The sequence below is a fragment of the Nannobrachium achirus genome (genome assembly GCF_963921795.1).
Source record: "Nannobrachium achirus genome assembly, chromosome: 3".
Classification (NCBI taxonomy): Eukaryota; Metazoa; Chordata; class Actinopteri; order Myctophiformes; family Myctophidae; genus Nannobrachium; species Nannobrachium achirus.
In genome coordinates, this window is record NC_137812.1 from 70920011 (window position 1) to 70945189 (window position 25179).

General features: G+C 41.5%; 2 protein-coding genes across 2 annotated transcripts in view; both read left to right on the plus strand.

The window, feature by feature from the left end:
- Positions 1-4783, plus strand: part of trim2a (tripartite motif containing 2a) — a 100362-nt gene extending 95579 nt beyond the window's left edge. The window contains 3 exon segments of the mRNA XM_080722285.1: positions 324-394; positions 1525-1665; positions 2559-4783. Of these exon segments, the coding sequence (XP_080578411.1) occupies positions 324-394; positions 1525-1665; positions 2559-2711 (365 nt within the window). The 3' untranslated portion in view covers positions 2712-4783.
- A 4055-nt stretch (positions 4784-8838) lies between these two features.
- The window catches only part of mnd1 (meiotic nuclear divisions 1 homolog), a gene marked incomplete at its 3' end in the record, with an annotated part of 88423 nt that continues 72082 nt past the window's right edge, over positions 8839-25179 (plus strand). The window contains exons 1-6 of the mRNA XM_080721550.1: positions 8839-8961; positions 9717-9782; positions 9920-9977; positions 20811-20959; positions 22546-22620; positions 23315-23429. Coding sequence (XP_080577676.1) covers positions 8959-8961; positions 9717-9782; positions 9920-9977; positions 20811-20959; positions 22546-22620; positions 23315-23429 — 466 coding nt within the window. The 5' untranslated portion in view covers positions 8839-8958. The remainder of the gene's footprint in view (positions 8962-9716; positions 9783-9919; positions 9978-20810; positions 20960-22545; positions 22621-23314; positions 23430-25179) is intronic.

Below are 25179 nucleotides of genomic sequence, written 5' to 3' on the forward strand. Positions count from 1 at the left end.
GTACTTGAGTACATATTTTGTGGGGGGGGTATCTACTTTACTGGAGTTATTTGTTTTTGTGTTTTTGGAAGCTTATGACTTCCAGTGCGCTACAGGTCAGAGCTGGGCCACGAGGCTAGGGAACAGTTGGCTCCCCAGGCTATACTTACTAACTTAATGCATCTCAAAGAGCAATATTGTGTACTTTTGACCACACTTCTTTCCTAGGAAGGGACCGTCCCGGGACCCAAACTAACACAAATACATTATGAATTAAACATTTAAGGAGTCGTTCACCCCCAAAAATGACTTGTTTCTGTTATTCTGTTGCTCCTGTCTTTTAGGGCCTCACTTTGCTGCTGTCAACCACAACAACGAAATAATTATCACTGACTTCCACAACCACTCTGTCAAGGTAATGTCTGTCTGTCTGTCTGTCTGTCTGTCTGTCTGTCTGTCTGTCTGTCTGTCTGTCTGTCTGTCTGTCTGTCTGTCTGTCTGTCTGTCTGTCTGTCTGTCACTGAAACATTTTGTTTATTGTTCAATGCAGAATTGTGTTGTGGGCAAAACATGTTCAATGAATAAACAGGGCACATGTATAGAGGTATCTATACTGAACTAGCAGTTACGCTGCCTTCAGACCCAGTCCTGTGTTGTGCTGATAAGAGCAATGGTGGTCAAAGTAACTGTTTTTAGTTAATAAAACGTTTCTAATATAACTAACATAACTGGTGGGTGTAGTTTGAATGTTACACCCTGTGGGCTGGAAGGACACCTACTGGTTGACAAGAGGTATTGCATGATTGATGTTCAAAGAGCAGTTCATGCTCTGCTGCTCCAACAGGTTAGTTCATTATCGTTCACATGGATGAAAGTTCTCTGTCGCTAAGACTGATTTCAGTCATTTGAATTCCATAGAAGCCAGCATGGCTTCGGAAGTATGTTAGTAGATAGCCGTCTGCAAGCTTTTAGATACCTTGTGTTGTCCTAGTTTACTGTAAATAGCTCTGGATTAACAATTGTAAATTGTAGATATATTTTCCAATCATATGAAAGGCTATTTTCCTGGCTAATTTTCCAATTATATTATGAACGTAAGATTGAAAAGTGTTCCTATATAAGCCCTATTTCGAAAATAGCGAAAAAAGAAAACTCACAACACGTTACATCAGGAGATACTCATAGAGTCTACTATTTTAGCTAAACATGTAATGCAATTGATGATTGAAATTATTGTATTGGGAATAACCCCTCGAGATGTGAAGAGCTATTCACTTCACTGCGGTGTAGTTTTCTAGCTATCACCTAAAAATACATAACAAAGCCTAGGTGATAGCTAGGAAACTACAACGCGGTGAAGTGAATAGCTCTTCACCATGGACTCTGAGAGAGGCTTAATGTTCTCTTATCTTCTAACAGGTGTTCAACACAGAGTTCTAATGTTCTCTTATCTTCTAACAGGTGTTCAACACAGAGTTCTAACGTTCTCTTATCTTCTAACAGGTGTTCAACACAGAGTTCTAACGTTCTCTTATCTTCCACCAGGTGTTCAACACAGAGGGAGAGTTCCTGTTGAAGTTTGGTTCTAACGGAGAGGGCAACGGACAGTTCAACGCTCCCACCGGCGTGGCCGTGGACGTCAACGGGAACATCATCGTAGCCGACTGGGGCAACAGTCGTATACAGGTAGGAATATGTACCATATCATACATTACATGTTTACATTATAAATTACATTTCTAAGTTCCCCACCTCATCATCACACTTTTTTGATACCTCTACAACAGAATGGAACTAGATGTTTTGTCCTAATTATTATACCCTCTCTAAAGAGCACCTGTTTACAGTTTGTTCTACAGTATATCACTCACGGACCCAAGCAGCGCTTTTATCTATATGTTTACATTAAAGACTGGGGCAAAAGTCATATACAGGTGGGAACACACATGCCGTACCGTACAATGTTTACATTAAAGACTGGGGCAACAGTCGTATACAGGTTAGGACACGTTTACAGAACCACTTCAACCATAGCCTGGGATCTATAGCAGCGAGGTCCTGACGTCACTCGTTCATCCCCTGGGTCACGGAATGGAGAATAACACTGGGTCATCTTAAAACCGTCTCATAAGCATTGTGGTCCAAAATTAAACAAACTGTCTCTGTGATATTGTCGGGGAGGTGACTCTGTATGGTTTACCATAGTCATTCACTCATATTTGATACGGTCTGTTTGTGGCAAAAATGTAACTAATTCGGTGGCAGTAACATCAGCGTTTTCTTGACATCAGTTGATTCTTCATATTCATATTCACAGTATCTATGTACAGTATATGGTTCCTCAGACATTGTGGCATGATGACTATAGAGAATATAGAGGTTTTTTTTACACTTAATTCAACAACAAAACATTCTTTTTGCATACTTTATGTTTTGTTATATTTTTTTAAGGGAACTCGCCCACTGAAAATGTTGAGTTATGGTTCTACTGACCAAGAGAGCGTCTCTCTCTGTCTCTGTCTCTCTCTCTCTCTCTCTCTCTCTCTCTCTCTCTCTGTCTCTGTCTCTCTCTCCGTCAGGTGTTCGATGGCAGCGGGTCCTTCCTGTCCTACATCAACACGTCGGCGGACCCCCTGTACGGCCCCCAGGGCCTGGCCCTGACCTCTGATGGACATGTGGTGGTGGCTGACTCTGGAAACCACTGCTTCAAAGTCTACCGCTACCTGCAGTAGCAAAAACATGACCTGTACATAATGTATATACATACATAGATACGATGCATACACTGTACATACATACATACATGCACACTTTGACCAACACATTCTCACAGATAGGCGTAGCCTCGCATAACCAGACAAATCTGCCAATCTTGCATTGGCTGATTAAAACTCAAAGCCCTGGAACGTGCCCGAGTCGCATTAGATTTGAAACACTTTAACCATCATTTTATGCTTTAACTATTGAAAAATAGCAGATATACAAGCTCACAGCGCACTGCGAGCTTGTAGATCTGATATTTTTAAAGAATCGTGAAAATGTGTGCAAGTCATTGAATATCTTTGACCCGACTTCTAAATCCTTCCTCTAAATCAGTGGTTCTCAAACTTTTTCATGTCAAAGACCCCCAAAATTACATTTATTTGGCCGCAGACCCCCATCTCAAAATATGTTGTTCCAGGGACCCCCCAGGAGCAGAGATTTGAGCTTTGAAAAACATATTGAAAATGTGCACATATTTTCACGATTTTTCAAAAATAGCAGATCTACAAGCTCTGTGAACTTGTATATCTGCTATTTTTCAATAGTTAAAGCATTCATTTATTTCTAAATGGGTTAATATCCACACAGTGATATTGTCTGGCTATGCGAGGAATCGAGGGTTTGGACAGCTTTCCTCAGTGGCTTACCTGGAAACAAGTCGAACAACACTTGACTAGTAACCTCAACCTCCCGTGTTACAATCTCTCACTGCATAGTTTTTTGTGTGGTTAGGGTTAGGATTAAGGTTAAGGTTAGGTTTAGGCATAGTTTGGTCAACATGCATGCGATGGCGTCCGGTCATGTCAAAAGTTGACGTTTCAAGGCTACTGACAGAGCGGCAAAATGTGACACCTTCGGAGTGAGAACGGGTTGGCTTTGACACATGCAAACATCATGTACATATTAACACATGCCCGCGCGCGCGCACACACACACACACACACACACACACACACACACACACACACACACACACACACACACACACACACACACACACACACACACACACAGAGAGAGACGTCACACACACACACACACATACACACACACACACACACACACACACACACACACACACACAGAGAGAGAGAGACGTCACACACACACACAAATGCACGAACTCACGCACACACACTGTGTGGACTAGTTGGCGGATTTGCACTCATCCTTTCATTCATTCATTCACTCGTTCCTCCCTCCATCGTGCCATCATTGTAGCGTCTTGTTTTCACCTCCTTCAAGACTCCTCCCACTTCTTCAAGACTCCGCCCACTCTCACTGGGGACTCTCATCCACGATCTCAACAAAGGTTTTACATCCGTTGTCACCCTCTGCTGATGCAATATCGGTATCGTAAATAATTCCGATATTCTTTCGGTGATATTTACCGAAATCTTTTCACCAATATTTCACAGAAATGTCATTGATATTGACGTAATATGAATGTGATCGTTAACGGCATTGTAAAATTCAGCAATTAACTGAATATAAATATATTATATAATAATGTGTGAGATATATATCGGATATGAGACAAAATTTCGATATCGTGCATCTCTATTAAAACACATATTCAGCCTGTTTCTCTCAGTGAAACTAGGCCTACATTCCATTTTATTTGAAGGATCGGGATTTTAAAGAATGAAACGTGAATATCACGTTATGTTGCAGCTTTGATATGTTTTGACTTGTTTGTTGTGATGTATGAAAAAAAAGACTGGAAAATAATGATATTGTATAAATGAATTAATATTGACAGGTTTTTAGTGTGTGTGTGTGTGTGTGCGTGTGCGTGTGCGTGTGCGTCGGTCTGAGATTGGAAACAAAGTGAAAACATCACAAAGTTTCAAAATGTCCAAAGAAGATGAATTGAGAAATCATAACTTCATTAATACAATAATTACAGTCCTCACTGTAAATAAGTTCAGTGTTATCAACCGTAGGCCGACCGATGGCACGTGTGATTTTGGAGATATTTTGACTGATATTTGGTATAAAAGAAAATGTAAAAGAAAGAAAAGAAAGGGATGAAAAAAAACGGAAAGAAAAAAAGTGGTAAATCTTCACATCAATTTGAAAAACTTGCTCTATGCTAGTGTCTGTTTTATGTTAGCCTTCAGAAGTCCACTCAGAGAGTGGGCGGGTCTATTGGCTGGAGCCATTCAAGTTTTATGTATTATCGTGGGGAAAGCTTTTGATGAAAATAGCAGGTCTACAAGATCACAATGTGTCGGCCTGCTATTTTCTGCGAAAGCTTTTCCGCCACAAAACGGATGGTGGGATTTAAGTGGCAAACAGATATAAATGAAAACTTTTACAACTGTCAGAAATGTAAAAGGTAAAACGCATCGGCTGTAATGATAATTGCCGATAACAAAGTAATCAAAAAAGTCTAACAATATGGGCGATATAGATATATATTGGCCATATCAACAATATCGGTCGGGCTCTTACTAAAATAGAAATGTCAAAGCATGACTCGATATTTCTATGCATGCCGTTAAACGTCACATATAAATAAGACTGCTGTGATCTTTAGATAAATGAGTTCACTAGAAGAAAAATACCCTTTTAGATTCTGAGATGTTTTCACTGAATTTCTAGAGGTTGCTGTTTGAACACCACCTGTATGAAGACCAGTGGTTCTCAAACATTTGATTTCAAGGACCCCCATAACTCTGAGAGCATTCCCGGGTCCATTTGGTTCCATCTGTACGCTCTCAGAGTTTTGGAACCCCCTCAAGGATCCCTGGGGGTCCCTGGACCCCCCTTTGAGAACCACTTGAATAGGCAATCCTACTGTAGGCTACCATATGCAGTAGAAATCACCCACACACATGATTTATAATGTGTTAATTTGAGTTGTTGTAAGAAAATAGTAAGCTTTGTTTTTTTCCAACACTGTGTGTGTGTGTGTGTGTGTGTGTGTGTGTGTGTGTGTGTGTGTGTGTGTGTGTGTGTGTGTGTGTGTGTGTGTGTGCGTGTGCGTGTGTTCATTAATCGGTCCAACACATGATTAATTTTAACGTATAAATACATTAGGTTTCCATGCAATCTTGAAGAGTTTGATCTGTAGATTGAAAATATGCAATTTGTAAATTAAAATGAGTGTTTTACTCTGATGTTTACAAACACTATCAACTTAAATAGAAAAGAACGGAGCCTATCTATTGTTTTAGTCCTATCAAAAGCATAGAGAATAAAAACATAAAAACTAACATTCTATTTAAAAATAATGAATTTACACAACACTGATACAGTACTGTCAAACAAGTCTATGAAGCTACCTGTGTGAGATCTAATCTGCAACATTTCTTTTTTTTTAATGCAATGTAGTGGTGGGGGTCCCTGCTTCTCTCTCAGCTAAGGGGTCCTTGGCCTGAAAATAATGTTGAAGACCACTCAATGGAACAAATTAAAAAAACTGAACTATAGAATATGATCTTCAGCTGAACACCGATGGTACGGTAGTTTGTCAAACCCATCCTCTGCTAACAGATGTACAGTAATTTAGTTCAATCTCAGTTATCTAGGCTCCTAAACAAACATATCCTCACTGTCAGGGGGAAACCTTGTATGTCATATATGTAATATTTCCTGAGACTTTTCAGAAGAAGAAGAAGAAGAAAAAGAAGACAACGTTGTTCCAGTGGATCCAATATTATTATTTAGTCACAGAAAAGAGTGACATTACGTCTACAGGGACACTTGCTAATAACCATATTGCTATTTTCCATTACTCCTGTGTGACACAGGAGGGGCTCAGTTTTGTTCACAAAACAAGTTACCGTATATCTTCACATGGATTTGATTATATTAGTCACAATATTTTTAGTTGTTTGAATATTTAAAAAACCCACAGACAGAGAGCTTTAACAACTTTCATTTTAACTCAACTTATTTACTTATTTTTTAAATAGCTTAAAAAATTGCTACTTTTGTGACAAAGTAGGGCATTCATTAATATAAAACGTAAAAAGTAAAAAAAAAAAGATACAAGGTTTCTGCTCGACAGTGAAGACATGGAAAGTCGAATAGTCGAGTATATAATCATTCACATCAACCTTAAATCGTTTGATTTGTTTGTGTCGTTTACACCACAGTTTCCATTTAAAAAACGTATCATGTTGCTTTTCCTTTTGAAGCCAGTCGTCCACTGTGTTCACATTCCTGCTGTTTGCCCTGTGTCATGTTCTCCTGATTTCCTGTGTCATGTTCTCCTGATTTCCTGTGTCATGTTTAATATTCTGTGATGCCAAATGGAATTAAAGTGCCCATAGGAAATACCACTGTGTCTGTTGCTCCTGTGCTGATTGAAACACTTATTTCCCACCGTTTTCGAAGTGATATCATCACAACTTGAATGTAGTTTGTAACATAGTTTCAGGATCACAATTTTTAAGTGTTTACCATAAAAGTGTCTATCATCAACTGAGGATCACAGGACTCCCTGCAAGACGAGCTGATGCATCTCAAGGGGTTTATCCTCAAATCAAATTTCTAATTTAAATAAATCAAACATCGGGTTGAAGTGAAGGAAATGCAGCTACAGTGTAGGCTACTCACTACCATGTACTGTATATGCTATGTTTTCTCAAAGTGGGGTCTGGGGACCCCCAGGGATCCTTGAGGGAGACCCCAGCTGGGGTCCAGTTTAATGACTTTTAGATGAGGGTCCACGGACAAAATTAAAAGGGAGGCCTACTTGACATTAAATTTATATATAGGAGGCTTAGGGGTAGAGGAACCGTTATTAGAGCACGAAGGGTTCCCGAAGGGTTCCCAGTTCGAATCCGGGCTCCCCCTGATAGTTAATGTCGAAGAGTCCTTAAGCAAGACTCTGAACCCCTAATTGCTCCCGGTGAGCAGGTTGGTGCCTTGCATGGTTTCCTCTGCCATCGGTTGTGTGTGTGAATGGGTGAATGTAATGCACAATCTATGTAAAGCGCCTTGGATAAAAGCGCTATATAAATGCACCATTTACCATTTTATATGCTGTATCATATGGTTATATTGTATGTACAGAGCCATCTAAAAAGCATGCAGATGCCATAGCAAGTTTAGCAACCCATCATCAAGACTGCAGAAACTTCCCACTGGACTTCAAGCAACTCTGACTTCAGAAGGTTGACACATCTGTATTATAAATCATTGTTTTGAGTGGTCTTGTGTAATATTGTAATAGGCTATTTTGAACTGTATGCCATAAAAATAAAGTTTTTTTTTTTTTAGATGGCTCCACTGGTTCCCAAACACTGGGTTGGAACTTGGGACCCATTTGTGGGTCGCGGACATGATCATTATTATTATTTAATATTTTTCGAAATAATTTCATTAATAAATAAAATAAATCTAAGAAATTCTGTCATTTGGAAAACAAATGTTTAAGAAGTAGTGAAAATAGCCGATCTACAAGCTCACAACGTGGCGCGAAGCGATGCTTGTGAGCTTGTAGATCTGCTGTTTGCATTCCGGAATTGATGGGGTAAATTTACTATAAATTTACAGATTGTTTTTGTCATAGGAATGCGACAAATACAAACACATTATTGAACTCAAGTCTCTATGGTGTGTAATCAATAGGAGAAAAAAAAGTCATTAATTGGGGGTGAACTACTCCTTTAACTCATTCCAACATTATCATTACTACACATACTTTACCTCTTTCTCTCTGAACAGCATAAAGTATTAGATGCAGTTTCACACAGCAGACAGCAGGGGGCATCAGAGCATGGTGAAAATTAATCACATCAAAGATGGTGAACACTGTACAGATTCTACATGTTATTGTTATGTGAAAATGTTGTGGATCATGAGGGATATTAATATCACAACAACCACAGAATAACTTAATTAAATAATTATATGATCATTTAACATATAGCCATATAATAATATAGTTTATATCATTCACTGCAAATCTGCAATGTAATTTGATGTGTGGGTCTACACAATATTTGAGAGTTGCTTATGTTTTCACGTCTCCACCATCTTTGACAGAAACACTGACCAGTGTTCCGCGGGAAATTCATTCATCCTCCATCCGCTTCCTGTCAACATGTAAACATGAACACACTGTGATATCATAAAGTTATTATAAATACAGTGTTTACTGTCAGTAGGTTGAATCATTTATTAACTACACAGTGTCTTTTCACGACATATTTCCCTGGACATTGGTGGCTTCTTGTTTGAGAGGAAAACGTTGTCATAATGGTAAGTAAAATAATAGAACATGTTGTGGATAGTGGTGACAACACAGGCAGTAATAGATATTACATTAGTTGTATATTATATAAAATGCATCTCTCCACTGGTCAGCCCTTGCTAATAATAACGTTGTAGGACCGAGAAGAACCTTAGGACTTTAAACAACATTGTGAACTTATATTGTGTATGTTACACAATGTTTAAGTAACAAAACACACACACACACACACACACACACACACACACACACACACACACACACACACACACACACACACACACACACACACACAGTTATAATATCTTGATATAGCTAAGCTATAGTACCTGTGTACATAGCTAAGTACATTTACTCGAGTACTGTACTGTGGCAAGTAGGCCTACAGTTTTGTGGTATTGTACTTTATACTTGAGTATATTTCCCTTAAAAATCCTGCACGTTTCACACAGATTTAAATTTTTTGCTCTATTCTTCTTATGGTATCGATTTTAAATCATTGAATCGCATCAATATCGTCCATGTATGTCCATGTATCGTATCGTCAACCATGTATCGTGATGCGTCTCATGTCGCTGTTAAAATCTATCGTTACACTAACTTTAAGTCCTCCATAAAGATCCGGCTGGGCAGAAAGCTCTATTCCTTCTGAGCAGCTATAGAAGCTGTTTTTTCTATAAACAGAGTATTTATTATTTAATGTTGGCTGGGTTTTCTGTGTTTTATGTTTAAAATTGTATTTATTTTTTGTTCGTCTTTCTAGTCGAAGAAGAAAGGACTGAGTCTGGAGGAGAAGAGGAGTCGAATGATGGAGATCTTCTTTGAGACGGTGGGTTTTTACAGAGCACGGATGACAATCATAAATCATGATAAAATCTTTATCGATTTCAATCCCCATATCGATCCCACTGTTAGTTAATTAATTCTTCCTTCCTCCCTCCCTTGATTTCCTTCCATCCTCTGTAGAAAGATGTTTTCCAGTTGAAGGACATTGAGAAAATCGCCCCCAAGTCTAAAGGAATCAGTGAGTATTGATTCTGTAGAACTGTGATCCATCACTTCTGTCATAGCCTAGTAAACGACCAACTTCCGTCATCCAGTAGAAATGGTTTCCGGAAGAGGGCGGGTACGAGGCTACTTCTGTCACTTCATGACTGAAATCACATTTATACATATACCACACACACACGCACACACGCATGATCACACGCACGCACACACACCTAGGGATGAGACGATATGAACATTTCATATCATGATTATTGTGACCAAAGAAATCACTAGTTACGATATTATCGCGATAATCAAAATATACCCAACATCCATTATCCTGGGGCGGAACATTTGCCAAAAAATAGCAGATCTTCAAGCGTTTCGACGCGTTGTGAGCTTGTAGATCGGATATTTTTTGGCAAAGAGATTTGGTAGAGAGTGAAAAAAGACTATATCAAGTACGTATATTGTAAGTACATTTTTGTAGGGTTTGAATGGTATGGGATATGCAGCTCGGCAAATAAAGGTGAATTGATCCCAGTGCATGACAGAGGACGATATCACAATAAATTAAATCTCCACGATATGATAAATCGTGCACGATAAACGATAATGTCGCTTAGCGTCCCATCCTTAACACACCCCGCCGCTGTCAGGTGTAAACCTTGCACAATGTGTTCAAACTGTCACATTTCAGGAAATAAGCAAAACATTGCCTCTGTTCCAATGGATACAAGGTAGTTAGTATTTAGTCCCAAGCTCTTGTTAATACTTTTCATGGGTTCAATATTTATATTTACCAGTAAGACTCCCTAATCGGGAGATAAGCGACCGTAGGTGGCTTATCTCCACAAATAGGGCAAAAATGTGTTTTTCCAAAATCTTCCTGATCCATGTTGATGACATGAGTGTAGACATGCTGTGTAGTGATATTCGTGATTTTAGGGCAAAAACTGTAGGAGCAGTGACCAAAAATGTGTTTTAAAAATCGGCCTGAAGGTGGCGCTAGAATAGGGCCATGTGAGAAATGAGGAGTGGGGTCTCCGCGTTGCCTTGGCGGACGAATAGGTACCGGCCCCGGCTCTCCCGGACGCTCCTAGCCCGAGTTACGGCATTTTATGTGCGCTGCAGTGGCAGGGGGTCCTCCACTGGGGGCGCCACCACTTTTGCATCCGTTCTGGAGCACCAGGAGTCGGTGATCCCCGGGAATTCCCCGTGAGCAGCCCCGTTGGGGTGGTCATTTGGTCATTTTTGCACATTTGGTCATTTTTTACATCTGGGGGTCCCCCAGGGACGGGTCCTTGGTGGTTGTAGTTTGGCAGGCAAGGAGTGTGTGTGTAAAATCTGGCATGGATCGGGTCAACGGGTGCGGAGATATAAGCAGGGAAAAAGTGTGACGTGTGACGTGTGAGCACATTTGGTCATTTTTTACATCTGGGGGTTCCCCAGGGACCTGGGGGTCCCCGGGGGTCCTTGGAGGTTGTAGTTTGGCAGTCAAGGAGTGTGTGTGCAAAATTTGGCATGGATGGGGGCAACGGTTGTGGAGATATGAGCAGGGCAAAAGTTTGACGGACTGACTGACTGACTGACTCACTGACAGACAGCTGGTGGAGGTTTTGGTAGTAAATGCGACCTACGTTCGCAATAAAACCCACAGACTCACTTAACCACTTTCACTTTAAAATTCTTACATCAGATTGTGAAAATAACCTACAAGCTCACAATGCATTTCAACGCATTGTGAGCCTGTACTTTCAGGGTGAAGGCCCTTTCCCACTGGGCGCGATAATGATAATGATAATGATAAAGATACAAAATATCATTTTCAGTAGAAGAGGATGGCACCGTCCACACCACAGCGATAAAGCCGCCTTAATTGATGTGAACGCCGACATTATCGTTATACTGTAGTTGTCTTTTATCACGTCCGGTGGGAATTATGCTTTAGGGCTATTTATGTGCCATGCTGTAGTATACGACCAAGTAGAGCATTTTTTTTTATTTGACCAAAAAGATTATAGTCTGAATAAATACTAGTGACATTTTAGGCATTTAGCAGACACTCTTAATCCAACTTACAGTAAGCAAGGACAGCACAAGGTAATGTACAGTAAGCAAGGACAGCACAAGGTAATGTACAGTAAGCAAGGACAGCACAAGGTAATGCATCAAATGAATAGAAATAGTACACCAAGAAAGAACCTATCAACTGTATGATATTAACTCATTCTGTGCTAAAACCTAATAATCTCGGTTCTTTTTTCCATTCCCATACTAATTTTTTAATCTATTTCGCTTACCCTGAGCTGCTAGTAGCGACGTGGGTGGTCCTGGCTCCTCCACCGCTTCACAACGAGTCATTCTACTTGTCCCGATGATTTATTCCATTGAAAATGGTTTAGAAAAAAGTTTAGAGCCCCCCCAAAAAAACGCTGATTCAGCAAGACGTATTAAGGATTGCCAAAACCGATTTTTTTTAGGTTCCTTTAGTAAAATGAATTAAATAATCGGAGGCCTCAACGTAGCCCCGGTCGAATTTTCCATCCAAGCACAAGGCCGCGATTCTGTTTACATGGCTCGTAATGGGAAAAAAAGGCCGCGCCACGCCGCCCACTCCAATAGAAAAACACATCTTTACAGCGGATTATCTCCGGATTGTGTTCCGAGGCCAGCAGAAACGTTTTTTTGGCGGCTGAATAACTTTAGATCGGTCTTCTAAAAAATTACAGAGCCGATTGCTAACTGAAAGCTAACTTCCTCCAGCTCGCTAGCATAGCACTCAATGCAGTGTAAAGCCAGGCCAGCTCAGGCTGGGGACCCGGATGTGATAGTGAAAGTCAACGGGAGAATGCCTGGCACTCTAGCGGCACCTTGCGGCGCCCGGCAGTAAGTGAGTTAAGTATAAATCATAATCTGTGCAGTATTATATACAGAGATTTCTTGAGTAGGGATCAAACTTGTGTCCCAACTGTTACAGTACAGTCAGTCAGCCAGTCATCAGTCAGTCAGTCAGTGTCATGTTCTCCATCTCTGGGGTCCAGCAGTGCTGTTACATTTTCCCTGTACGACGTAACGTGACGTGTTCTGCTGCTGTTAGAACCATTATGGGCAATATGGGGACACGTCTGCAGCTCTGCTATGGAACCTTCCTGGGCCAGAAGAAAAAATAAAGTTCCGTCTGAACATGGTCTGTCCTGCCAGCAGTATCTCATCATGCTGGGGAATGTTTTAAATGCTGCGCTCGGCGCTCTCTGAGCTTGTAGATCTGCTATTGTTGAAAAGTTGTGAAAATGTGTGCAAATCTTTGAATATATGTATTTTTATGGCGAAATACGGTAACTCAAATATTTGCTTCTGACAGGTCCCTGGAACAACATATTTTGAGATGGGGGTCTGTGGCCAAATACATATCATTTTGGAGGTCCTTGACATGAAAGAGTTTGAGAACCGCTGACCTAGAAACATAGGTTTTAAAAAAATCCGTAGATAGATCCGTCACGTCAAAATATTCAAAGACTTGCACAGATTTTCAAGATAAAAAAAAAAAAAAAAATGGCAGATCTACAAGTGTGTAGATCTGCCATTTTTCAATACTTAAAGCATAAAATAATGCGTTCTTGGCTTAAATGCTAACCCTCGCTTAAAACCAGTGACCGTGACTGGGACACATCTGCCTGTGATGTATTTAAGGACAATCGGAATCATCTTTATCACAGGGGTGTAGAGGAAGCAAAGAAGTGGGTGAAATTAGTTTTTGGACAAGCATCATCAATTTGTAGTTTTCAGAAAGGAAAATAAAGGCGATTGGGATGCGTTGTGAGCTTGTAGATCTGCAATTTCTTTTACATTTCAAACAGCTTGAACAAATTATTAAACATTATTTACTAGACATTTCTTGATCTTCTCTTATGGTCAGGGTTCCCACGGTCATAAAATTCCTGGAAATATTTTGAAATTAGAAAAATATTTTTCCAGTACTGGAAAAGTTTTGGAATTGATCAAGGGTCCTGGAAGGTCCTGGAAAAAATAGCCATGCATTGTCTTTGGTTATTGATTTTGTTAATACCTCTGAAATGACAAATTAAACATGGCCAAATTGTCAAATATTAGAGGCAGAAATTGTGAAAATAGCCGATCTACATGCTCACAAGAGGCGTTTTGAGCATGTAGATCTGCTATTTTCACAATAGAAACGTGTTATACAAAATGCCTCAACTCTTAGTGCTCGTCAGGGTGCCAGGTCCCCAGTTAAAATATGATTATTTCGGGGGTCACGGCCTGAAAAGGTTGAGAACCACTGCCATACACTACCTCTCTTTGGGCATTGTGCATAGGGGTAAGTGACTTGTTATTGAGCTGAATTATTGTTATATAGTACTGGAAATTAGGTTAAATATTCTGGAAAGGTTTTGGAAAAGTTTTGGAAATTAACAATGTTTGAGAACCACTGTATTAGACAACCTGTATTGCCCTCCACCACCCTTTCTTCACCAATGTGTTTGTAAAGGTGTTTAGTAACACATCTCACAAAGACTGAAATTCAGTTTCCCTACGGCTATTTTTGACAGCTGCTGAAAGTTGGGTCCCATTAACTTTACTATAGGCCTACAGGAGAAAAACAATTATAATCTGCTTTAAGAGGCATGTGAGGAGTCATTCACGATTCTGAATTCATTGCAAGTATTTTGTTTTGCATGAAAAACACTCCTTGGGCTAAAAATGGCCCCACAAAAAATGGTTTGTGATGACCTAGAAAAGCAGCTATGGATGTTTTTGGCCCAATGAGTGTTTTTCATGCAAAACAAATGCTTGCAATGGATTTGAAAACCAAGTTTGACCCCTCATATGCTACTTAAAGCAGATGTATTTGTATTTCTTTCCTGTATAGTAAAGCTAGTGGGACCCCAGCTTTCAACAGCTGTCAAAAACTCTTGATCTTGTAGTTGAATAGCTGAAGTGGTAACTAGAGTTAAAAGTGGTTAAAACTGATTTGGAGACCCACCCTCCCTTGGAACGCTTTCAGACAGGGACCCCTGGGGCTCCCCAGCCTGGACCCCATGCAACAACAACAACCATGGCTTCTACTGCATTAGATATGCACAATGGACGCTCACATACATTTAATGAAGGAAATCTGCACACAAAAACATGCTGTACCACAGAGGAGGGGGGAGAGGACCCCTACCCCACCCCTACCCCACCAGGCAGCACAACGGCTGGTGTGTGTGTGTGTGTGTGTGTGTGTGTGTGTGTGTGTGTGGACAGGGAATTACTACTTTGTGGGGACCTCATGTCCCCACAAAGATAGTACAATCGGAGAAAAAAAACCTTGTGGGGACAAATTTTAGTGTCCCACAAGGTGTTTAGGGGTAAGGTTAAGGGTTAGGGTTAGGGTTAGGGTTAAAAATGAATGGAATGTCCCCACAAATATAGTAGAATATGTGTAATGTCCCCACAAAGTAGTAATTGCAAACCTGTGTGTGTGTGTGTGTGTGTGTGTGTGTGTGTGTGTGTGTGTGTGTGTGTGTGTGTGTGTGTGTGTGTGTGTGTGTGTGTGTGTGTGTGTGTGCCTCTTATTAAAAACACATGTTCTTCACCGTCGGTGGGGAAACCTTGTATCCTCCATCGTTCAACTTTTTTCATGTTTTTAGTTTTTCATTGTGAATTAATGCCATAACTTCAGTGATTCTCAAACCTTTTCGTGACAAGGACCCCCACATTGATTGATGTATATTTGGCTGCAGACCCCCATCTCAAAACATGTTTTGTGACGGACAGGGACCCCCAGAAGAGAAGATTTGTGTTAAAAAAATACAAATAATAATAATCTTTTGAGATTTTTCTAAAATGTTCAAAAATAGCAGATGCATGCGAGCTTATAGATTGTCTATTTTCAAATAAAATGTGTTGAAATTCAATATCTTTGTGGTTGTTTAGGCTTAAACCTGTATAAGAATGTATTAAGGGCCAATATTTATCTAAAATATTTATTTTTGGGGGAAAAATGCATGGTTTAGCTCCTTTCAGGTGGTTAATATGTCTGTTTGTGGGTTTCATAACATTTCTAAAACCAATTAAAAGTATTAACATGAGCTTGTTTGTGAATTATAACTACATTATTCCAGTGGAACACAACACAGACAGTATCTTTTCCCCGGTTTCTGAAAAGTAACAGCTCTTTTGGACATACAAGGTTTCTGTTTGGACAGCGAGGATGTTTAAACTTTAAAGCCCTCGACTGCACTGTGATGTCGTTATAGTGAGACCACAGTACAGTACAGTGTAGGACCCCCTCTACCACTGATCTGGGCTGGGTATAGCAGGACCAGTGTAGGACCCCCTCTACCACTGATCTGGGCTGGGTATAGCAGGACCAGTGTAGGACCCCCTCTACCACTGATCTGGGCTGGGTATAGCAGGACCAGTGTAGGACCCCCACTACCACTGATCTGGGCTGGGTATAGCAGGACCAGTGTAGGACCCCCTCTACCACTGATCTGGGCTGGGTATAGCAGGACCAGTGTAGGACCCCCACTACCACTGATCTGGGCTGGGTATAGCAGGACCAGTGTAGGACCCCCTCCACCACTGATCTGGGCTGGGTATAGCAGGACCAGTGTAGGACCCCCTCTACCACTGATCTGGGCTGGGTATAGCAGGACCAGTGTAGGACCCACTCTACCACTGATCTGGGCTGGGTATAGCAGGACCAGTGTAGGACCCCCACTACCACTGATCTGGGCTGGGTATAGCAGGACCAGTGTAGGACCCCCTCTACCACTGATCTGGGCTGGGTATAGCAGGACCAGTGTAGGACCCCCACTACCACTGATCTGGGCTGGGTATAGCAGGACCAGTGTAGGACCCCCACTACCACTGATCTGGGCTGGGTATAGCAGGACCAGTGTAGGACCCCCTCCACCACTGATCTGGGCTGGGTATAGCAGGACCAGTGTAGGACCCCCTCCACCACTGATCTGGGCTGGGTATAGCAGGACCAGTGTAGGACCCCCTCCACCACTGATCTGGGCTGGGTATAGCAGGACCAGTGTAGGACCCCCTCCACCACTGATCTGGGCTGGGTATAGCAGGACCAGTGTAGGACCCCCTCCACCACTGATCTGGGCTGGGTATAGCAGGACCAGTGTAGGACCCCCTCTACCACTGATCTGGGCTGGGTATAGCTAGCCTGATTTCAGACTCAGCTCACGCTTTAGTCTGAAGCTGTGCCCTATTCTAAATGATTTACGGGGGAAGGACTTTGCGAGCGTGCACGAGCGTGCGTGACCGCGCGCGAGTGATCGCGACGCATCGTGCTCGCGACACACGGTGATCGCGACGCACGGCCGCGGTGTATGTGTTTGTGTGTGTGTGTCTCTGTCTGTGCCAGTGACTGCTTCCACACAGAACTGCGACCAGAAACATGTAATCAACATTAACAGCTTGTGAACTCAGCGTGTGCATGTGTTTGTGTGTATGTGTGCGTGTGTGCCTGTCGCGTGTGAACTTCGTTTGAAATCGTTTCAACTGCTGCGCTGATTGGATATTCGTTAGACCCACCCCCCACCCCCCGCGCAGTAACTCCCAAGTAGAGGGAGTTACAGGGGAAATACAGACAGAGACAGACAGACAGACAGACAGAGAAGAGGTGGAGAGAGGTAGAGAGAGATTTCTTGCTTTGTTGTATTTTAGTGTTGAAGAGAGACAGACAGAGGACTGTCATTTCTCTGCTACAACATGATCCACATGTTCCATAAATATAATGAGTACATAGACCAAAACAGCAGGAAAGCCAAATACTGTACATTTACTCAAGTAATGATCTTACGTTACGTTATGTACTGTTGTGAGGTACCATTTCATTTACTGAAGTATTTACATTTTTCATCTACTCCAACATCACAAACACAAGATTTTGTGATTTGTTTAGTTTTACTCCTCTGCAATTACTTAATTTGACAGCTTTAGTTTCTACAGCAGTTACTTTGCAGATTTATATTATTGTTACAAAACATACATTAACCAATTAAACCCTGTGTTATTATACTGTGGTTATTCCAAAATTAGCAGATCTACAAGCTCACAATGCGTCTTTAAGTAGCCTATATATTTGATGCCAATTCTTCTGTACTTTAGTTACATTTTTGAATAACTGGCGTTGTCCTTGTAACCGAGTATTAGTCTCTGTCTGTCTCTGGAAACCTCATATGTCCAAAACCGTTACCTTTCAGGATTAAACATGAGTAGCCAAAGGAGCAGATCAACAAGCTCAAAACGCGCCGCCTCTCGCAGCGTTTCGAGCTTGTAGATCTGCTACTCTTTATGCTTTTGTGTGACCCTGTAGGGGAGTTGATTTATGAAAAAATATATACCCATTAAAGCTCGTTGCACACTGCACTGCGTTTTCTTGTTGCATTTTGGAAATCCGAAATCCTCTAAAGCATTTTTCACGCCAAGAAGAGAGAGAGGAGAGAGAGAGAGCAAAGGACCCAGTGGCGACACTTGCGAAATTTGGAAATAAATTAATCCTGGTCCGAAAATAAATACGAAACGGGCGGCAGTGTGCAAACGTGATTGACATAACGTGAGGTTGATTTTTTTATTTACGCGCTCCGAAATTCACCCTGATATTCGGCCCGAAAAACGCAAAGCAGTGTGCAAAGACCTTAAGACCTGGAACCACTTTAACCATTATTTTATGCTTCAATTATATAAAAAAAAGCAGATCTACAAGATCACAGCACTGAGTGCCCCACTATGAGTTTGTATATCTGCTATTTTTAAAAGATAGTGATTTCTTTTTTTTTGCAAATCTTTGAATATATCTTTTAAAAAGTGAACATTTGTAACTCAAATCTTTGCTTCTGGGGTGGTCCCTGGAACAACACATTTTGAGATTGGGGGTCTGCGGCCAAATACATGTAATTTTGGGGGTCCTTGACATGAAAAAGTTTGAGAACCACTGATTTAGAAGACATTCATAGAATCGGGTCAAAATATTCATAGACTTGCACAGTTGTTCGTGATAAAAAAAAAAATTGCAGATCTACAAGCTCACAGCGCGGCACTCGGTGCCGCGCTGTGAGCTTGTATATCTGCTATTTTTTAATACTTAAAACTTAAAACTATGTTTAAAATAATAATGCGTAATGATGCGTCCAGATCTTAATGGTCAGACTATGGAGATAAGAGGTTTCTGTCTGTCAGTGTCAGCTGGTGAAGGATCACAGATGTTAGCCACAGCTCCATGTTTGGGCACAGTGTTTCGGAGGTGATTGGTCTTGGCTTGGGTACAAACATGGATTCTCAGAGGAGGTCCAGATTGAATCCAGGGATTTCTTTTTTTTAATCTACGGTAGTTTGAGTTGAAGCGTTTTGTTTTTGTAACGTATTTCCCTTCCCACTCTGTATGGTGTTTTAGTATAAATTCACCAACGTGGTTCTTTTATCACATGTGTGCTCAGTCTCTGCAACAGTTTACAGTTTAGTTTACAGTTTAGGCATTTAGCAGACGCTTTTAATCCGAAGCGATTTACAATAAGCAGGTAATACACATCACTATAATAAGCAGATAATATGTCAGTACATTAACAACAATATAACAAATGCATAGGAATAGAAAAAAAAAAACAATAACATGGGTAGACCACGCACCTAATCAGTAAAAAAAAAAAAATGCTATCTAGCTTCATGTATGGTCATTGAGGGAAGGGGGAGTGTTACAGTAGTGCTATGGGTTTAGGTGGAGTCTGAAGAGGTGAGTCTTAAGTCCACGGCGGAAGCTAGGGAGTGAGTCTGTTGTTCTAATTGCGACAGGGAGTTTATTCCACAGTTTAGGGGCCAGGAGGAGGAATTTTCTAGGACGAGTGGATTTTTGTGCTGGGGTTTTTAGCGAGGGTTCTGTCAGCATCCCTGTGTTGGCTGATCTGCAACGATCTGCAGCCTCTCTATCTGGAATAGGTATAATCATTGCATTTCATATTAATCTGTGTGTTAAACATACTGCACACAGTGTCTGGTTTAGCCTTCATTTGAAACCCTCTTCAAAAATGTTTGGATTTGGCATGTTATTGTTAGAGATGGACCGATTGCAAAATTATTGGCCGATACCGATCCACCGGTTTTATGAAGGTCTGATCTGCCAAAACCAATTTTTCCGATACCGTTTTCTTTAGCTAAGAACTAGAAAATAGGGTTGCTCCAATACCCTTTTTTTCAGGCCAAGTATAGGCCTACAAGACATACTTCAATTTGAGTACCAATGAGCTAGAAGAACACTAATGCCAAATCAATCACAATAGTACAATATCCAAAATCACAGACAATATCCAGTCTAATATGACCGTCTGTAATAGGCAGGAGGAAAGCAGGTGACGCATGCTTTTTTCCCCCCTTTTTAGAGACGACATTGACAGGATTATGGAATATATTCTTACATTGTAAAGGTAATCAGCACCATCCGTATTCTGTAGGCTGCCACTAAGTAGACTGGCTGCTACTTGCTAATGTTTACTTTAGTCACAGGACCAGAGCATCATGCTGTGTAGTGCCATAGACACAATTGGCATAAAACCGGTATTTATGTCAGTGACCTGCCGGTCACCGATTCGGCCGGTTTGATATCATACCAGCCGATTTTTTATATTGGCCGATTCCGATTTCCATCCCTAGTTATTGTTGTTGTAGATCCAAATAAAATTATTAAAGTGTGTATGTGTGTGTGTGTGTGTGTGTGTGTGTGTGTGTGTGTGTGTGTGTGTGTGTGTGTGTGTGTGTGTGTGTGTGTGTGTGTGTGCGTGTGTGTGTGTGTGCGTGCGTGCGTGCGTGCGTGCGTGCGTGTGTGTCTCTCTCTCTCTCTCCACAGCTCCCATGTCAGTGAAGGACGTTCTGCAGAGCCTGGTGGATGATAACATGGTGGACTGTGAGAGAGTAGGAACATCTAACTACTACTGGGCCTTCCCCAGTAAGGCCCTGCACGCACGCAAACGCAAGCTGGAGGAGCTGCAGAAACAGGTGATTAAGCCTTCTGATCGGTAGTAGCGACGGGCGGTGTGTACAAAGGGAAGGGACTTAATCAACGCGAGCTGGTAGAAACCTCCCGTGGAGCAGAAGGGCAAAAGCCTGCTTGATCTAGACCAGTGTTTCTCAACCTTTTTTCTGCATGGGCACACTTTTCATGTCCCAAGAATCCATGGGCACACCAACATAATACGGGGGTGTAAATATCATCACTCTCGGGAAGAAACCTTGTATCTCCAAGTTTCAAATGTGTACTTTTCTTCGCAAAGTAAAGCCCTGCTTCATCATACAAGGCTGTCGCACAACAGTAGTGAAAACAGCCGATCTACAAGCACACAATGCCTCGCACCGTGAGGCGTTGTGTGCTTGTAGATCTGCTGTTTAAATACTTTGAATAGTGCTTGTAGATCTGCTAGTTTAAATACGATACTGGCTTTCAAGCAGTTTCAAGGGGCACACTTGACCCTTCTCAGGGGCACACCAAAGGTCCCCAGGCACAGTGGTTGAGAAACACTGATCTAGACTTTTCATTATTAGTACAGACCGTGAAAGCGCGGCCTCACGATCCTTCTGGCTTTTGGGGTTTTACGCGGGAAAAGTTACCACAGGGAACACAAGATAATTATGACTGCATGATAGCCATATCTGATGAAGATGAAGATTTTGGCTGGTCGAAGACCGCAGGCATGCTGCAGTCTTCTGCGTTATTATATATTTTTTTTTAGTTTTTTTGTTTTCTTCATATTTTACACTTTTAGCTATTCAAAAATAGTTATAGCATGTTGTGAGCTTGTAGATCTGCTATTTTTGCTAAGTGTTGAATAGAGAAATTGAAAAAACATCCACCTACAATAATGACACAGGCGAAAGCCGGACGCACTTTGGCACTCGTCCTGTCTCCAATGACATGGCCATGCATAGGGACGCCAACACCAGGACACGGTCGTACCATTCACTGGGTTAATCATTACATCACTGTGTCAATGCACTCACTCACATCACAGGGAAGGACCTTCCCTAAAAGATTGATGCTCCATGTGTCCCAGACTGGGACGTCCCTTCTGGCTCCCAAACTGTGGAAACTGTGGAACAAACTCCCCGTTGCAGTTAGAACTGCAGACTCACTACTTAATCTTCTGCCCTAATCTGAACACTCACCTCTTCAGACTCACCTCTTCAGACTCACCTCTTCAGACTCTATCTTATCTCGTAGCACTTGCCCTAGCGTTTGACGACCTTGCAGGTTTATGCAAAGGCTAAAATATAATTTACATAGCATGTTACCGGTATGTACTTTGTAGACAGATGCCAGGTTTGTTTGTAGACCTGGCATATAGTGTGTGTAGTTTCGATGTAGATATTATTGCTTCTTTGATATTATACTGTATATATAGACAGATGATAGGTTCTTGGTTTATCTATGATCCTGGATTGATGTATTACCTTGTGTTTACCTTGCTTACTGTAAATCGCTCTGCATTAAGAACGTCTTCTAAATTGTAAATTATTAATGGCAAATTATAAATTGTAAATTATAAATTGTAAATTATATATTGTAAATTATGAACTGTAAATTTCAGAACTCTGACGCCAAGCAGAAGAAAGCTGCTCTGCAACAATCTGTGGAGAAGTCCAAGACAGGACGGCAAGATACTGTAAGAACACACACGCACGCACGCACGCACGCGCGCGCACGCACGCACAAACACAAGCACGCACGCACGCACGAACACAAGCACATTCGCCGGCCACTCACTCACTCACTCACTCTCACTCTCACTCACACTCCATGCAGGGAGAGGAAAGGTCTGTCTGGAATTAAAAATCTCTTGTAAAGAGAAATGTCAATAAGTGAGCATTTATACATGTTTATTGTGAGTCTGAAGAGATTGGTTATTAAAGGCACTAACCTTTTTAATATGGTGTCTTTGTGTGTGCGTGTGTGTGCATGCATGCTTGTGTGTGTGTGTGTGTGTGTGTGTGTGTGTGTGTGTGTGTGGTAAATGGTAAATGGTAAATGGTGCATTTATATAGCGCTTTTATCCAAAGCGCTTTACAGAGATTGTGCATTACATTCACCCATTCACACACACATTCATACACCGGTGGCGGAGGAAACCATGCAAGGCACCAACCAGCTCACCGGGAGCAATGTGGGGTTCAGAGTCTTGCCCAGGGACCCTTCGACATTAACTCAGGGGGAGCCCGGATTCGAACCCTTCGTGCTCTAATAACGGTTTCTCTACCCCTGGGCTATGCCGCCCCATGTGCGTGTGTGTGTGTGTGTGTGTGTGTGTGTGTGTGTGTGTGTGTGTGTGTGTGTGTGTGTGTGTGTGCGTGCGCGTGCAGGCTGAGCGGGAGCAGCTCCAGCAGGAGTTGCAGGCTCTCAGAGAAGAACAGACTCAGCTGAAGACGGAGCTGGAGAAATACAAGGAGTGTGATCCTGAGGTGGTGGAGGAGATGAGTGAGTACCGTAAACCCAGAGCCCTCTTTTGGAGAGTCGCGTCATCTCCGTTTACTTCTTGGGGCCTGGTCTAGCTACATACACGTCTATTGGTGAATAGTGACAAAGCGCTGAACCGGAAGTTTACGGAATGCTTTGGAATCAATGGGGGAAAAGTGACATTTCCGGCATACATGAACCACGTGAGCAATGTTTCTGACCCCCCATTGAGCCTCTATGCAAGTCTCTGCTGTAAACCAGGGGTTCTTAACTTTTTCATGTCAAGGACCTCCAAATTGACACTTTTCAGCGAGCGGACACTCATTTAAAAAGATATGCCAGGACAGGGACCCACATTAGAGACGATTTTTACGACCCTCAAGATCCGTATTTGGCCGCCAACCCCCATCTCATAATGTTTTGTTCCAGGGACCAACAGAAGCAAAGATTTTAGTTAAAAATGTTCGCTTTAAAAATATATATACAATATATTCAAAGATTTGCACAATTCTTTTTCAAAAATAGCAGATACTGGCTATTTTTTTTGAATAGCCAAAGTATAAAATAATGGTTAAAGTGGGTTATGTCTGAAATGACACGGATGCCTTCCCAGTCTTAATGGGTTAAGTTTAATCGTGACCTTTAAATCCAAAGTCAAATTGAATCATGGTGTTGGAAAATCTCTAATACTGTTGGTCACATTATTATAGTTTGTTAGAATAAACAATTAACTCAAAGCCGAAACATGATGCTAATCGTTAAAATCCCTCTCATATGGAGATGCCCATGAAAATGAAAAATGTCTGTGTACTCGTGGCAGTCTCCAAAATAAATTCAATTTTAATATTTCAGATTCTATTCTATATACGCATGCATATACAGTATAATATATTTGATATAAACAATTTTTATAGTTAATTTTGGCCTGTGACTCTCAAAACTCATCTTGTGGGCAAAGTAATGAACAATCCCAGAGCTGATTCAATACCAGGGGTCTTCAATGTTTTCCAGGGCAAAGGACCCCTTAACCCACTACATAATATGTAAGGGATAACGTTATCCGGGATTTTTATTTCTCGATAACGACCGCTGAGCCAGACGTTATCCCTCTTATTACATGGCTACTCAATAAAATGAAAAATTTGAGTAGTGAAAAGTGTTCCACAAGTGTTGCGTGGGCGTCCCCCCAGCGCAACACGTCGCCTTGGAAAAGTGTTGATCAAATAGAATCCATTTTCTGTTAATGCATCATTCTTGAGAGCAATGTTTAGTTGTAAATGACACTGTGTTCGTTTACATGGCTGTCATATTGGATACGACACAACATTCACGCGGTGCAGGAGGTGCTCTGTTCCTGTGAGCATTCAACCAAGCAGTGTAATAAATTGTGTTGCAGGCAGCCTTGATCTGCTCTTTTCCCCCTACACCAAACATCTTTGCCAAAAATAGACGATCTACAAGCTCACAATGCCTTGTGCTGCGAGGCTTTGTGAGCTTGTAGATCTGCTATTTCTGGCTAAAGTTCTCCTGCTAGGGTTCAAGTGGTTAATGTAAAAGATTTGGCAGCCCAGTAACTCAGTAACTCTGAAGACCCCTTGTTCTATGTGTTTGTCGTAGCGTGACGGCTGGTCTGAACGGTTAACTACGCATGTCTCTGTTGTAAACCTGTAATTCTATGCTACAGTGACATAGTCCTGCACACACAATAGGCCATGCATGACGCATGGTGACATGACATGATTTAATGTAGGCCTATACTGTATGTACCTAT